The sequence below is a fragment of the Salmo salar genome, chromosome ssa06 (genome assembly GCF_905237065.1).
Source record: "Salmo salar chromosome ssa06, Ssal_v3.1, whole genome shotgun sequence".
NCBI classification, from domain to species: domain Eukaryota; kingdom Metazoa; phylum Chordata; class Actinopteri; order Salmoniformes; family Salmonidae; genus Salmo; species Salmo salar.
In genome coordinates, this window is record NC_059447.1 from 80,615,196 (window position 1) to 80,629,438 (window position 14,243).

Below are 14,243 nucleotides of genomic sequence, written 5' to 3' on the forward strand. Positions count from 1 at the left end.
CTGATCGATCCTATGATTCAACAATTGATCCTGAGTTGACAATTGATCCTGCAATTGATCCTAGATGGATATTCTTCATCATTCTGGTTCATATAATGGATTTCTAGGTTGCTCTCCCCACCTGTGCTTGGAACTGGTTGAGGAAGGTGAGGAGCTGAAAGCCTGAGTCGTTGATCTGGAGATCAGCAGCCTTGATGACAGAGTGTAGAGAGGACTGTTGCTGCATCTGCAGCTCTCCCAGCCACAGCTCCACAGGCCCCCTTGCCATCACTGGGTGGTCCAGCTGCAAACGCATGGACAGACACGTGAGCTGTCACTCACACACACAGACACACGCACACAAATGCATATACACGCACGCACGCACACACAAAGGGATGCGAAAGGTTCCGTTCGAATCCCAGAGCCCGAAAAGGGGAAACAATATGTTGATGTGCCCTTGAGCAAGACACTTAACCATAATTGCTCCAGGGTTTCTGTTGATAATGGCTGGCCCTTGCCCCAAGCTCTGAGGGAGAGTTGGGATATGCAAAAAACTGATTTCCAATTCACACCTGTGAAATAGGACAAATATAAGCACCTACCAAATAATATTATTATTACACACACACACACACACACACACACACACACACACACACACACACACACACACACACACACACACACACACACACACACACACACACACACACACACACACACACTCACACACACTCACACACACACGATCATAGTGAGTATTGCATTTGATCATAACTGATAATGTTGCATACCGGCACTTTCTCTCCCTCTTGTGAAATGACAGCCAAAATCTTGTCATAATCTTTGGCGTGGAATTCCACTTCGTTGACATTGTCAAACACACCAAGGAGATGAGGCTGGAAAAGTGAGTTTCCCTTATCTGAGTCATTGTGCATCTCTTTTTATTTAGACAAATCTCTGCTGTTCTAAGAGCTGTTGTTACCTGAATTGTGTGTGGATCGCTAGCTTGACCCAGGATTTCCAAGAGGGAGGGATCAGACACAAAGAAGAACCTGGGGAACTGGAGCCTCTTTTTCTCCAGGTACCTGTTGAGGTCAAGTAACGTAGTCAGTTGAAAGAGTAAGCTGCTAATGCTAAACAGTCTTTATCCGTACCCAGTGAGAGACTTCTGGCAAAGCTCCAGCTGCTCCTGGAGGTGAGGCAGCAGCTGACCCATGGTCTCGTCTCCCACGCAGCACTGCACCACGTTGGGGATCTCATGGGCACGCTGCATGATCTTTATCCACGACTTATCAATGTTCTGGAAGCGCTTGGCTTCCTAAAGCGAGAGAAAATGTCAGAATCAGAATGAGAAACAGAAAACTAGAGTATATTGGCATGCAACACATGATTGCTGGGAATATTTATTAATGTTGAAGACATACAGAACCAGTGAAAATTTGGATACACCGACTCATTCACGGGTTGTTCTTTAATCTTACTATTTTCCACATTCTACAATAATAGTGAAGACATCAAAACTATGAAAAAACACATCCGGAATCATGTAGTAACCAAAACATTTTTAACAAATCAAAATATATTTTATATTTGAGATTCTTCAAAGTAGCCACCCTTTGCCTTGATGACAGCTTTGCACACTCTTGGCATTCTCTCAACCAGCTTCATGAGTTAGTCACCTGGAATGCATTTCAATTATTAACAGGTGTGCCTTGTTAATGTGTTTGAGCCAATCAGTTGTGTTGTGACAAGGTAGGGGTGGTATACAGAAGACAGCCCTGTTTGGTAAAAGACCAAGTCCATATTATAGCAAGAACAGCTCAAATAAGCAAAGAGAAAAGACATGAAGGTCAGTCAATCCAGAAAATTTCAAGAACTTTTAAAGTTTCTTCAAGTGCAGTCGCAAAAACCATCAAGCGCGGATGAAACTGGCTCTCATGAGGACCGCCACAGGAAAGGAAGACCCAGAGTTACCTCTGCTGAAGAGGATATGTTCATTAGTGTTAACTGCACCTGAGATAGCAACCCAAGTAAATGCTTCACAGAGCTCAAGTAACACACACATCTCAACATCAACTGTTCAGAGGAGACTGCATGAATCTTGCCTTCATTGTCAAATTTCTGCAAAGAAACCACTACTAAAGGACACCAATAAGAAGAAGAGACTTGCTTGGGCCAAGAAACACAAGCAATAGACATTAGACTGGAGGAAATCTGTGCTTTGGTCTGATAAGTCCAATTGTGCGATTTTTGGTTCCAACCGCTGTGTCTTTATGAGACGCAGAGTAGGTGAACGGATGACTTCCGCAATGTGTGGTTCCCACCGTGAAGCATGGAGGTGGTGTGATGTGTGGGGGTGCTTTGCTGGTGACACTGTCAGTGATTTATTTAGAATTCAAGGCAAACTTAACCAGCATGGCTACCACAGCATTCTGCAGCGACACGCCATCCCATCTGGTTTGCGCTTAGTGGGACTATAATTATTTTTTCAACAGGACAATGACCCAAAACACACCTCCAGGCTGTGTAAGTGCTATTTGACCAAGAAGGAAGAAGGAGAGTGATGGTGCTGCATCAGATGAGATGGTTTGGGATGAGTTGGACCGCAGAGTGAAGGAAAAGCAGCCAACAAGTGCTTAACATATGTGGGAACTCCTTAGAGACTGTTGGAAAAGCATTCCTCATGAAGCTGGTTGAGAGAATGCCAAGATTCTGCAAAGCTGTCATCAAGGCAAAGGGTGGCTACTTTGAAGAATCTAAAATATATGTTGATTTGCTTAACACTTTTTTGGTTACTACATGATTCCATATGTGTTATTTCATAGTATTGATGTCTTCACTATTATTCTACAATGTAGAAAACAGTAAAAAATAAATAAAAACCATTTAAAGAGTAGATGTGTCCAAACTGTTGACTGTATGTTTAAATATTGTGCAATATTCCTTATGTTTTGCTAGACAAGAGCTGAGTTCATACAGTGTGGAGATCTTTTATATGATCAAGATGCATAAATCAAATGTTTTGCTAATCTGCAGATGGGCAGTACCTGTGGCAGTTGTTTGGCAATGTCACCTCCCACGAACACAGCCTCCAAATACACCCACAGGTTCTGGACGATAAGCCACTGCTCAATAATGTCAGATGAAGTAGACAGCTTGAAGACCCAGTTCTGAATGTCTTTCTTGAACGGAGCATTGTATCTATGCAAAGATATAAGGGCAAGGTAAGATTCTGGCAGCATTACCATTCTACCAACAACAAAACCTGACTTTGATCAACTGAAGGTCATTATCTATAGCCAAGTCAGTTAGTTGTTCATACCTGTTGCTCAGCAATGATCCCAGCAGCATCAAACTGTCCTCCATGGTAGCGACTATCTCAGAGGTCTCGGTACCTTTCAGCATCAGCTCTCCTCGGCCCTTGAAGGTCATGAAACTCAGAGACTGACTGGACCATACATCCACCACCTGGGCCAGCTTGGCCTCGATGTCCTTCTCCTTGACCGCCGAGATGCAGATATCCTGAGGCGGCACAACAAGGCATGACAGTTAACATGTCAAACAGTGGGGAAGACCACTACAGAAACACTACATCAAAGATTAAATCATGCTTTAAGCCTGTAAATAACAAATATAAGCAAACATGCATCATCATGGATTTTCATGTAATAAAGATTTAACTGAATTATGTATTATAACACTAACCTCGATGTCCTCCTTGTATTTCAACAGGTTTGCCTCCATGATGTTCTGCAGGGCGAAAGTGTCTGACTCCACCTCAAACTTTTTGCCCGTCAGGCCGGTGATGCGGTCCCAGTGCCTCTGCTTCATGGCCTTGTTGGCCATCATCTCCAGCAGGGGGCAGGACTCACTGAAGTCATCGATCCTCTTCTTCAGGTCCAAAAATGCCTGCCAGTCCTTCAGGCCTTTGGGCAGCTTCTTACACCTAGTGGTCAAACGATCTGTTACATCTCAACAACAGGGTATTGTTCAGTAGGCACAAAAAAAAGAGAAAGACTCCAAAAAACAGAGTGAAACAGGAAGGTACTGTCCAATAAAACACACTCATTTTCATTTTGCGCCCTAATGAATACGGAGAAGAAACAAGGTCATTCTGAATCAGCAGAAATATAACACGACAGCAAAAGTACAGTACTTATTCTGGAAGTCCAAAAGCTCTGCATTGATCGCCTCAATGTCCACCTCTGTCCACAGAATGTCGTAGTATCCACTAATTTTGGCCATCACTGTGTCGTAGAGTCCATATAACTTCTGGAGTAAACTCAGCTCTTTTCTATGGTGAAAAAAGAAATAGGATCATCTTTATCGTGTCATCTATCTACACTGTTGATGAAACAGGGAGTGTTGAACATCATAGACATTCATTATTTCAGTGATATGATTGTTCTACAAGTTACAACCAATGATGTATTGTATATAAACCTAGATGACCTATAAGTATGTCTGTATATGTTGTGTACTGTATATACACTCCTTGTCCAGTTTATTAGGTACACCACCCAGTTTACGAAAATGGTTAGCTCCAGACAGTGAGTCAAGTGGCCGTGGTGTGCTATATACAGCAGGCAGAGATCCATTGAGGCATTCAGTTACTGTTCGATTGAACATTGAGAGTGGTATGATCGTCTTTGCCAGGCGCGCCGGTTCTAGTATCTCTGAAACATCCGGCCTCCTTGGTTTTTCACACACGACAGTGTCCAGGGTTAACAGAGAATGGTGCGACAAACTAAAAACATCCAGTCAGCAGCAGTCCTGTGGGCGAAAACAGCTTGTTGATGAGAGGACGAAGAAGAATGGCAAGAACTGTGTAAGCTAACAGGTGGGCGCAGTACAAGAGTGGTGTGCCGAACGGGATCTTGGAATGCAAAACTCGGTCCTTGTCACGGATGGGCTATTGCAGCAGACGACCACACTGGGTTCAACTCATATCAGCTAAAAACAAGAAGTGGCTCCAGTGGGCACGAGATCACCAACACTGGACAATTGAGGAGTGGAAAAACATTGCCGGGTTTGACGAATCCCGGTTCCTGTTGCGTCATGCTGATGGCAGAGTCAATATTTTGCGTAAGCAGCATGAGTCCATGGAGTCCATGGCCCCATCCTGCCTGGTGTCTACGGTACTGGCTGGAAGCGTTGGTGTAACGGTGTGGAGAATGTTTTCCTCCTGTCACAAGTTAGTTCCCTTGATACAAGTTGAGGAACATTTCCATGCCCCGATTAATTCAAGCTGTTCTGGAGGCAAAGGGGGGTCTTACCCAGTACTAAATTGGTGTACCTAATAAACTGGCCACTGAGTGTAAGTCTATGGTGAATAACATCCATTACAGTGTACCGTGTTTTTTGCAGAGCCTCATAATCTGTGACTGGTAAACCAAAGAGCTGCTCTCCTGACGAGTAGGTGATGAATTTCCTCCACAGGTCATCAAATCTGGCCTGAAAATATGGAGTAAAAGAAACCACCCATGATGCATGCAACACATCTGTGAAGATTACTTGCTGTAAAACCCTTTTGTGGGTGTCTATGCGTGTCATGTGAAAGACGTGTGTGTGATGTAGTGATATGTGTGTTAGTGTTACCTGGCAGATCTGCAGCCGCGTGCTGGCCTCAGTGGGAATTATCCCAGGCACCATTGGGCCTTCCTGCAACAAACAATGACCCCAAGAAGTGCATTCGGAAATTACTCAGACCCCTTGACTTTTTCAGCATTTTGTTACGTTATAGCCTTATTCTAAAATGTAATAAATGAAACATTTTCCTCATCAATCTACACACAATACACCATAATGACAAAGCATAAACTGGTTTTTCAATTTAAAAAAAAATGTATTAACAATGAAAAACAGAAATACCATATTTACATAAGTATACAGACCCTTTGCTATGAGACTCGAAATTGAGCTCATATGCATCCTGTTTCCATTGATCATCCTTGAGATGTTTCTACAACTTGATTGGATGGTTGTCCTTCTGGGTGGTTATCCCATCTCCACAGAGGAACTCTGGACTCTGTCAGAGTGACCATCGGGTTCTTGGTCACCTCCCTGACCAAGGCCCTTCGCCCCCGATTGCTCAGTTTGGCCGGGCGGCCAGCTCTTGGTGGTTCCAAACTTCTTCCATTTAAGAATGATGGAGGCCACTGTGTTCTTGGGGACCTTCAATGCTGCAGATATTTTTTGGTACCCTTCCCCAGGTCTGTGCTTCAACACAATTCTGACCTTCAATGTCATGGCTTGGTTTTTGCTCTGACATGCACTGTCAACTGTGGGACCTTATATAGACAGGTGTGTGCCTTTCCAAATCATGTCTAAACAATTTAATTTACCACAGGTGGACTCCAATCAAGTTGTAGAAACATCTCAAGGATGATCAATGGAAATAGGATGCACCTGAGCTCAATTTCGAGTCTCATAGCAAAGGGTCTGAATACTTATGTAAATAAGGTATTTCTGTTTTAAATGTTTAATACATCTGCTAAAATTTCTAAAAACCTATTTTATTCCATTTTAGAATAAGGCTGTAACATAAGAAAATGTGGGAAAAGGGAAGGGGTCTGAATACTTTCCAAATGCACTGTATCTACTGTATGGTAACTGAAGTAAATAAATACAATGTGTAAATTTCTTCTTTACCAGTTCATACTGGTCTGTAAACATCACAACATCCTTTTGGAAAACGGTGACTGATTCCAACAGGTTCCGTTTGAACTTGGGCTGCACACGAACCAGCTCGTCTTGCACTGATCTCTGGGGAAGCAAAATAAACAAAATTGCTATTTTGACATCATAATACCGTAGGTAATTAGACAAACATCTACAACTGAGTTGCAAACATGAGTTATTCCATAGGAAAAATGTATAGTAGTTAACCATTACAACAGACCGCTTTGGACTGCAGTTTGATGAAGGAGTATCTGAGAGTATCCACCCCTTCCGCTTCCTCTTTGGTCACCTCCACTTCAAATCTATTCAGAATCCCATAGGCTTCCTAGCAGACATCACAGATAGCATGAGAAAAGTACTTAACAAATATGTGTCAGTGAAATCTTCTACCATTGCAATCCACAAATCACAAGCCGTAGTTTGACTTATACCTCAATGGGTCCCAGGGTCATGTCTATCTTGATCTCGGAGTCTCGTATTTTGGACAGGGCTTCCATGGCGAAACGCACATCCTCCAGGTCTGCGATAGGCCTGGAGAGCTTTTTCAGGTGTTCTCCAGTGAAAGTCATGATCTCCATCATTTTCTTTTTGTACTGCTCATTCAGGTACTTGCACAAGAGCTTCTTCCAGGCCTTTGCCTCGACTGTCAGAGACATCTTCAGCGGAGCTACGAGAAAGGGAAATTACCACAAAATAAATAGCTAGCTAATTATTTGTGGTTTACAAAGTATCAAAGACTTGTGAAGCATTTACAGTATGTAGGCCTTATAAAGGGCTTATGAAGGTTTCATTAAGCCTTCATGAGTTAAAGGCCTAGTTCGTAAACGCCATACCTGTTGACATTTCAATGCACCCCAATATAATGGTAGGCTTGATTTCATCAATCTCCTGTTCGAATGCCACATAGTGCAGAATTTCAGACTTGATCTGAGTCAGGTAGGGGTTGCTGTCCATGAACTCCTATTCAGAGAATAGTTAAGATTCCACAGGTTAGTTGACCCTGGCCAACGGTGATTTTTTTATAAAACAGCTGCACCGAATATTGGCAGCAGGTAGCCTAGCGATTATAGTGTTGGGCCAGTATCCGAAAGGTTGCTTGTTCGAATTCCCAAATCTGTCTATGTGCTCTTGAGCAAGTCACTTAACCCTAATTACTCCAGGGTCTATGTTGATAATGGCTGACCCTGGCCGTGACCCCAATCTCTGAAGGTGTCTCAGAGGAAGTTGGGATATACAAAAAATAAAAAAAAGTTTCCAGTTCACACATGCGTATAATACAAACTTGCACATGTGTGAAATAGGACAAATATCAGCACCCACCAAATTATTATATTATTATTATTACATGCCAACTTACTTAGTAGTAAACAAGCAAATAGTAACTAGGGAAAAAAGTTGGTGACTTGCATTGACACACCTTGACCTTAATCTGTCTGTCCTCGGCCCAGACCACCTTGAAGGGATGGAACTGCTTGAGAACATCACTGGCCGGTTTCCTCAGAGAGTTGACTGCTGATGTGAGGAGGACCACCAGCTTACAAATGTCCTTGTGTTCAGCTACGCTCTGATAGAAGTTCTTCAGCTTCCCTGCTGAGAAAACAACTCAAGTTAAATACTCATTCATGTCATCAATACTCATTGTGTAATCAATGTCAACATAATTCAAAGAACTCTACAAAATACAGTATTCGATTTCCTGGGAAGTTGTACGATTCCTAATTCTAACATTGAATTTTCCCAAGTGGAGAAATGTACAATCTGTGTTTAGTGGTAAGATAAGATGGTGGCTGATTCTTACTGCCAGACTTGCGCTTGTCTTCATGGTGGTGCTCCTGTCCCCAACGGGCCACTCCCCGGCTCACCTCCAGCACCAGGTGGACCAGTCGGTTGATGGCCTGCTGGATGTCATCCAAACTGGGCACCATTACCTGGTGCAAAATGTAAAAATGTAATTATATAACATTGATTTGGGACTTTGTTATTCAAATTGAATCTAAAATGAACTCACCACGTTGGGTATGGTCAGGTGGACTTCGGATTTGATAAAAGTCACCAGCTCCTCTGTGCTTGGTTGTGATTGGCTGAAACGTCCCTTTCTTGCTGACAAGCTGAACAGAGAAGTAAGACTTCAAAAATCTTTACACTCCTTCAAATTAGAATATTAGGCCAACATTTTGCACTATACAGCTGCAATGCATCTCTTTTAGCTAAACCAAGGGATAATACTCTATATGACAACTCATGCATACTTACGTCGCAACGAAGATTCTTCTTTTCAAAGTGTCCAGAGATAACCTTGTTGCTTTTACCAAGGCGTCAAGTAGCTTTGTGCTGAACCAGGCGTACATCTCTTTGCACTCCTAGGATCAGGATTGTTGTTTAAAGCATTGAAGTGTCCTGTTCGCACAAATGTACAGATACTTACCTTCTCAAAGTCATCTTCTTTCTCAGATTCTTTGTCATCACTATGATCATCATCAATGGAGGTGTTAACTTCTTCTGAGAATGCCACATTCTTCCGCTCTGGAATACAAAATGAGTTACATTTAAATTTGATGAGGATGTTTATGTATGAGTATGTTGATGGGATGAGATGAAAAGAGTTTCTGGTTCTTTACAGGGCTTTCATGAAATACCTTTAACAACCGGTACTTCCACAGGTTTCTTGACTTCTTTTGACTCGTAAATAGTATTGAATATCTCAATCAGCTCCTTCACTGCCTCTTCAACATGTCTGCTTTTGTGGTCCAAAATGTCTGCCCATTCCTTTGACTGGTTCTACAAGTCATAGCAATTTCATGGTAAGAATAAGAAATTTGACAAGCAGATAGTGCTTAGGGGGCGGTCATAGCAACTGATTAAAGCTGTAATTAATGATTAGGAATTATAAAAACTTTGGATCAGACTATTGTCTTATTTATTCAACATTTATGTTATTATAACAGCAAAGTAACAACTGTTTTTAAAAACCTGCAATAATGTTGAAAGTCCAATAAACTAAAGTAAACTGTACACTGAGGTCTCCCCATTGCATTTACATCATTTACATGCGCAATTAGGGTTGAGTGCCCTGCTCCAAGACCACATCGACAGATTTTTCACCAAGTCGGCTAGGGGATTCAAACCAGCGACCTTTCGGTTACGGGCCCAATGCTCATAAATGCTATGCTACCTGCCGCCCATTAGATGGGCATACCTCGTTGGTGCTGATGAGGCCTTGCAGTGACGAGGGCCTGTCCTCTGGGAGATCGATCAGCACAGTCTCTGAGATGTCTTGAAGGACGGCATCAATGTGCATCTCACAGATGTCTCGCACCTGAAGAGAAACAAAGCAGAGCGCACGACTCAGCAACTCAGCAAGTATTTAATTTGAACTAAATTTGAACTAAATGCTCCACAATGATTACAGCAGTATTTTCAGTGTACCTTCTTTAGGAGATGGTTAAGTTCAGACATGGCGGTGTCAACATTATGAAAGAAGTTGTCCAAGATGAGAGATGACCAGTTGAGCAACACCAAGCCGTGGCGAAGCACAGACTCGACCTAAAGTGACCACAAACAACAGAAACAACTTTATGAGGTAATACAAGCTAGTCTCCAAACAGTGCCATTTCTCCTTCAAGGGATCATACTGTATTTTAGACCGTTTTAACTTTCTTACATTTTTTATCTTGGATGCCATCAGGTTGTAGAAAACGGCAGGTATTTTCTCACAGGTGGCCTCGTAGTTGCACAGTAAAGTCTGCAATAATAAATCTGGGCAATATGGATCATCAATTAATTTAATGTCTGTGACTGCATTGTCTAGGATATTACCTCCAGTCGAAGTTTGTTGGCTTTCATCGACCACTCTGTCTTGACCAGACGCAGAGCCTGATCAGGAACCTCCAGACCCATCTTCAGCATGCACTTTGTCTCTCGCACTATCTCCGTGATTTTGGTATCGAAGTTGACGAGTAGTTTTCCTGTGTCCATGTGGCGGACTAATAAGGTTGCTTGTAAAGCTGTTATCAAAGACACGGAAAGACGTGCATATTTTGTGGAAATATGAGAAAAATAAATGAATTCAGATCAGATGAGATAAATGGATAGGGTACTGACCGTATTGGAGCTGTGAGACCTCCCTCATCCAGGCTCTGTGATAGAGAAGCTCAAACTCCACAAACACAGCTGCAGTCCGGTTGTACATTCTCACCACGTCCTTTCCCTCTGGACTCGACAGGATCTCTGAGTTTTTCTGTAGAAAGAGTTCGCAGTTAGTGTTGTTTCTCAGTAGATTAAATTCTTAGTAGATTTCTGAAACTGTAAGAGAAATCTTACAGGTCATGTTGTGAAATTTGAACCTACCTCGATGTAGTGTATGGGTTCCTGTATGCTCCTGTAGAGCTGTCTGATCCAGAGGACTTTGCCAGCTATAGGGGGCATGTTCCTGGCCAATGGAGGGTCCTCTCTGTGAATCTGGTAGAGCTGCATGGATAAAGAAAAACTGTGCTCAAGTCTGATCCATAATGCGTCTGTGCCTATAGGCTATCTGACCATTTTCAGGACTAAGGATTACATTTATAAACATACCTTCTTGACAGACTCCAGCTCTGAGACGTAGTGCTGAAGAATAAGCCCAACTGTGCTTGAGACTTCTGTCTTTAGACAGGGCATGTTCAGCTTCTGAAATCTACAGACAATAACAAATATATGTCAAAGTAACATTTCCATAGTTGGTTCTGAAAATGTTAAATATACCAGCATGCTAATTCCATTTGTGAGGTAGACTACATGGCTCTACCCAAAGAATGTAAGAGTGGTGCTGGTATATACTTTATTTGCTATCATGTAAGGCTCTAGATTGCAGGGAATGGCAGTTACAGGTGTTAAAAAAACTCTAAAATATCTGAGTCGAAAGTAGGGCACTGCCCCCTAAAATCCTGGGGAGAACCCGGTCTTATTTTTATTAAAATTGTTTGAGTGATATTTTCTACCTTTTCAGAAAATACAAGGCATGCTGAGACGAGAGGATTTTGGAGAAACAGGAATTCATGAACATCTGGAGCTGGTTCTAAAGAAGATAAAGGACGACAACATCGTAGAATTAAGAATTAGAACTCTGACAAATTGAGCTGTGAGCTTTTCTTTGCCTACAAACAAAACAAAGCAGTTTAGACCCATCTACTCAAACCAAGTTGAATAAAACATGCCTCGAGGTTGCTTATCTGAACCATGAACTCTGCAAAGTCCACCTCAAACTCTGCTTTTCTGGGGGCCAGGATGTCATACTGCTTCTTCTTCATGGTCAAGTAGATGTTCTGGAACTTGGAAGCCAGAGTGTCTATTCCCTCAATGGTGGACTGTCCCAGGACAGAGAAAGTCTTTACTGCTGTGATCATCCGAGTGATCTGAAAACAAGAATAAAATGTATCTCAAATGTATAGCAGCAGGCCTTCTGTTTTTTTATGGAAAAGGTTGGCTGCATTAATGAGGTACATACCTTCTCCAGTCTCTTGCAGAAACCCTCAAACTTGCCAAAGATGTACATCTCTGACACCTCAAAGGGTTTCTCCCCAGGCCTCTCCAGGGTTTGTTTCTTTGTCTTGTGGAAGCAGGACTGATACTCCCGGAACAAGTAGATACAGTCCTATCAACTCACAAAAATGGTCAAAACTCAAACCTAGTGTAAATCAGGGGTAGAATTGACCATATTTGTGATGCCATCATCAATCACCTGTATCTTTTTGATGATGACTTGTGTATCCTGTTCCCAAATTCCGGAGGTGCCGTTGTCAGTAATGTATGCTCTACATGCTGTAACCATCTGATTTGTGACCTGAGTGACAAATATTACAACAACCAAGCTTTAAATACATGTGCTCCAATTCAATTCCATGTCAGTTCCCATAGCTGATAAAGCCAAGTGGGTAATTTGTTTAAGAATTAATAATTCTATTAACTTTTTTATTATCTCTGATGGAATACAGAGAAAGTACTTACTTTGATGAAGAGTGAAGTCATTCGTTCAGATGTATTGTAATATTGTGAGACACTGTGGATCATTCGAATGGCATTGATAAGGTTCTGAATGCTCTTGGCCATGGTGACCTGAAATCAAACATGTTCACTTGTGAAATCAATTACAATAAAACCTTTCAAATCAGAATAATGAAGACTAATTAATCATCTTCTTTACCGGGTCACAGTTGTAGAGAGGTTGGCAGACTTTTTCGAGGGTGTACAGGAATTTCACATTATCCTTTGCCTCGTTGGCACAGTCGGTTATTCTGGCATCCAGCTCTCTCCACAACTAAATTAAATAATAAGTACCAACAACAGGAACATGTCAACATTTTGTTGGAGCATGTAATGGTAAACATTTCATTTTCATTGCCACTTCAGGAAGACAGCCAAGTGATGATAGTACTGTCATGACGTTGGCCTGTGGGTAAGGTTTATGACCCCCCCCATAAATACCTTTCTCCCTTCCCCTCTCTTTCTGACCCTACTGACGGACTGCTGTCCTGAAGGACTGCTGTCCTGTTAAATATAGAGTCTGGGAACATCAAACAAATGGGGAAAGGAACCATATTTTGGTAATAAAACCAGTTGGAAATATGCTTTGGAACGTAATGAGTATGGATGTCAGTTCGGTTGTCATCTGAGACATTATGACTGATGACAGGACGACATAAACTGTACCTGGGAAAGTATACACCCTCTAGTTATCAGAGTCACATGGAATTGTTATGCAATTGAAATGTTTGATATTGAAATTGTTTGTTAGGAGATTAAATGTAATTTTAGCTTCCAAATGAGAGAATTGGGTTTTCATAAGGAAAGTGCCCTGCTTGATCAGTGGCCCACCCCTGTGAAGAGACAGGGGTTATAAACGATGAAACACATCCTTCCCCCTCTCCACTATATAAGCCTTTGACGAAAAGATAACCACATGTTCCAGTACGTGAGGTCTGCAGCCTCTACGTTAGAAGGACACACATGTCAAGTACAGAACTAAGCCAACCTCGGCGTGAGCTTTGGTGGCGAATGGTATGAACTTTGAGCTTATTCACTACAGAAGTGATACTTCCTAGCCGTTGAGTTAGCAGCGGCCGCTGTAGACGTGGGCTAGGAAAGGACGGACGACGGATCCAGTCTAACAACCAGACGAAGATACCACCACGTATCCACTTCACCACCATTGACATTCTTCCGAGGACAGGAAGATCTGTTGGCCAACACGGCCAGCATCTACGACCAATATACTGAAGCGCAGCTCAGAGTAAATATTTATAGCATTTTTCTTTTCCAAATGGGCGGTAATTTAGTAATGCATAAGATAATGTATTTACGATAGCATTGCTGCTGTTTCTTCGTTCCTAAGTCTTCCCGCTCTTTCATTTAAGCCCAACCCCCTTTCCTTTGTGTAACCAGCCATCATACAGGTTCCGTCCACCAGGACGTTTTCTGTATGACATCATTTGTATTCGGTGTATTTGTAATTCTGTGTGATTAGTTTAGGTATTTAGTAAATAAATAATTAAACCCAATTTTGTATTGCTGATTCAACTTGTTAGCCAGGGTTCGTGAAGATA

The 14,243-nt window shown here is 42.1% G+C and overlaps 1 protein-coding gene across 2 annotated transcripts in view; it reads right to left on the reverse strand.

Moving 5' to 3' along the window:
• Positions 1 to 14,243, reverse strand: part of LOC106608183 (dynein axonemal heavy chain 8) — a 59,260-nt gene that overhangs the window by 40,011 nt on the left and 5,006 nt on the right. Inside the window, exons 9-41 of one of the 2 annotated variants that reach the window (XM_014205977.2) lie at positions 12,845 to 12,958; positions 12,649 to 12,756; positions 12,383 to 12,484; positions 12,149 to 12,295; positions 11,859 to 12,056; positions 11,643 to 11,719; positions 11,239 to 11,338; positions 11,014 to 11,133; positions 10,768 to 10,903; positions 10,483 to 10,670; positions 10,328 to 10,408; positions 10,093 to 10,209; positions 9,863 to 9,982; positions 9,303 to 9,444; positions 9,092 to 9,189; positions 8,920 to 9,026; positions 8,675 to 8,774; positions 8,465 to 8,594; positions 8,084 to 8,256; positions 7,500 to 7,626; positions 7,098 to 7,333; positions 6,887 to 6,991; positions 6,637 to 6,750; positions 5,584 to 5,646; positions 5,339 to 5,439; positions 4,142 to 4,279; positions 3,691 to 3,931; positions 3,308 to 3,507; positions 3,033 to 3,186; positions 1,140 to 1,303; positions 968 to 1,070; positions 777 to 881; positions 122 to 283 (exon numbers count right to left, since the gene is read on the reverse strand). In XM_014205977.2, the coding sequence (XP_014061452.2) occupies positions 122 to 283; positions 777 to 881; positions 968 to 1,070; positions 1,140 to 1,303; positions 3,033 to 3,186; positions 3,308 to 3,507; positions 3,691 to 3,931; positions 4,142 to 4,279; positions 5,339 to 5,439; positions 5,584 to 5,646; positions 6,637 to 6,750; positions 6,887 to 6,991; positions 7,098 to 7,333; positions 7,500 to 7,626; positions 8,084 to 8,256; positions 8,465 to 8,594; positions 8,675 to 8,774; positions 8,920 to 9,026; positions 9,092 to 9,189; positions 9,303 to 9,444; positions 9,863 to 9,982; positions 10,093 to 10,209; positions 10,328 to 10,408; positions 10,483 to 10,670; positions 10,768 to 10,903; positions 11,014 to 11,133; positions 11,239 to 11,338; positions 11,643 to 11,719; positions 11,859 to 12,056; positions 12,149 to 12,295; positions 12,383 to 12,484; positions 12,649 to 12,756; positions 12,845 to 12,958 (4,371 nt within the window). Of the gene's footprint in view, positions 1 to 121; positions 284 to 776; positions 882 to 967; positions 1,071 to 1,139; positions 1,304 to 3,032; positions 3,187 to 3,307; positions 3,508 to 3,690; positions 3,932 to 4,141; positions 4,280 to 5,338; positions 5,440 to 5,583; positions 5,647 to 6,636; positions 6,751 to 6,886; positions 6,992 to 7,097; positions 7,334 to 7,499; positions 7,627 to 8,083; positions 8,257 to 8,464; positions 8,595 to 8,674; positions 8,775 to 8,919; positions 9,027 to 9,091; positions 9,190 to 9,302; positions 9,445 to 9,862; positions 9,983 to 10,092; positions 10,210 to 10,327; positions 10,409 to 10,482; positions 10,671 to 10,767; positions 10,904 to 11,013; positions 11,134 to 11,238; positions 11,339 to 11,642; positions 11,720 to 11,858; positions 12,057 to 12,148; positions 12,296 to 12,382; positions 12,485 to 12,648; positions 12,757 to 12,844; positions 12,959 to 14,243 lie in introns of those variants that run through there. The other variant, XM_014205978.2, reaches the window with a different exon arrangement.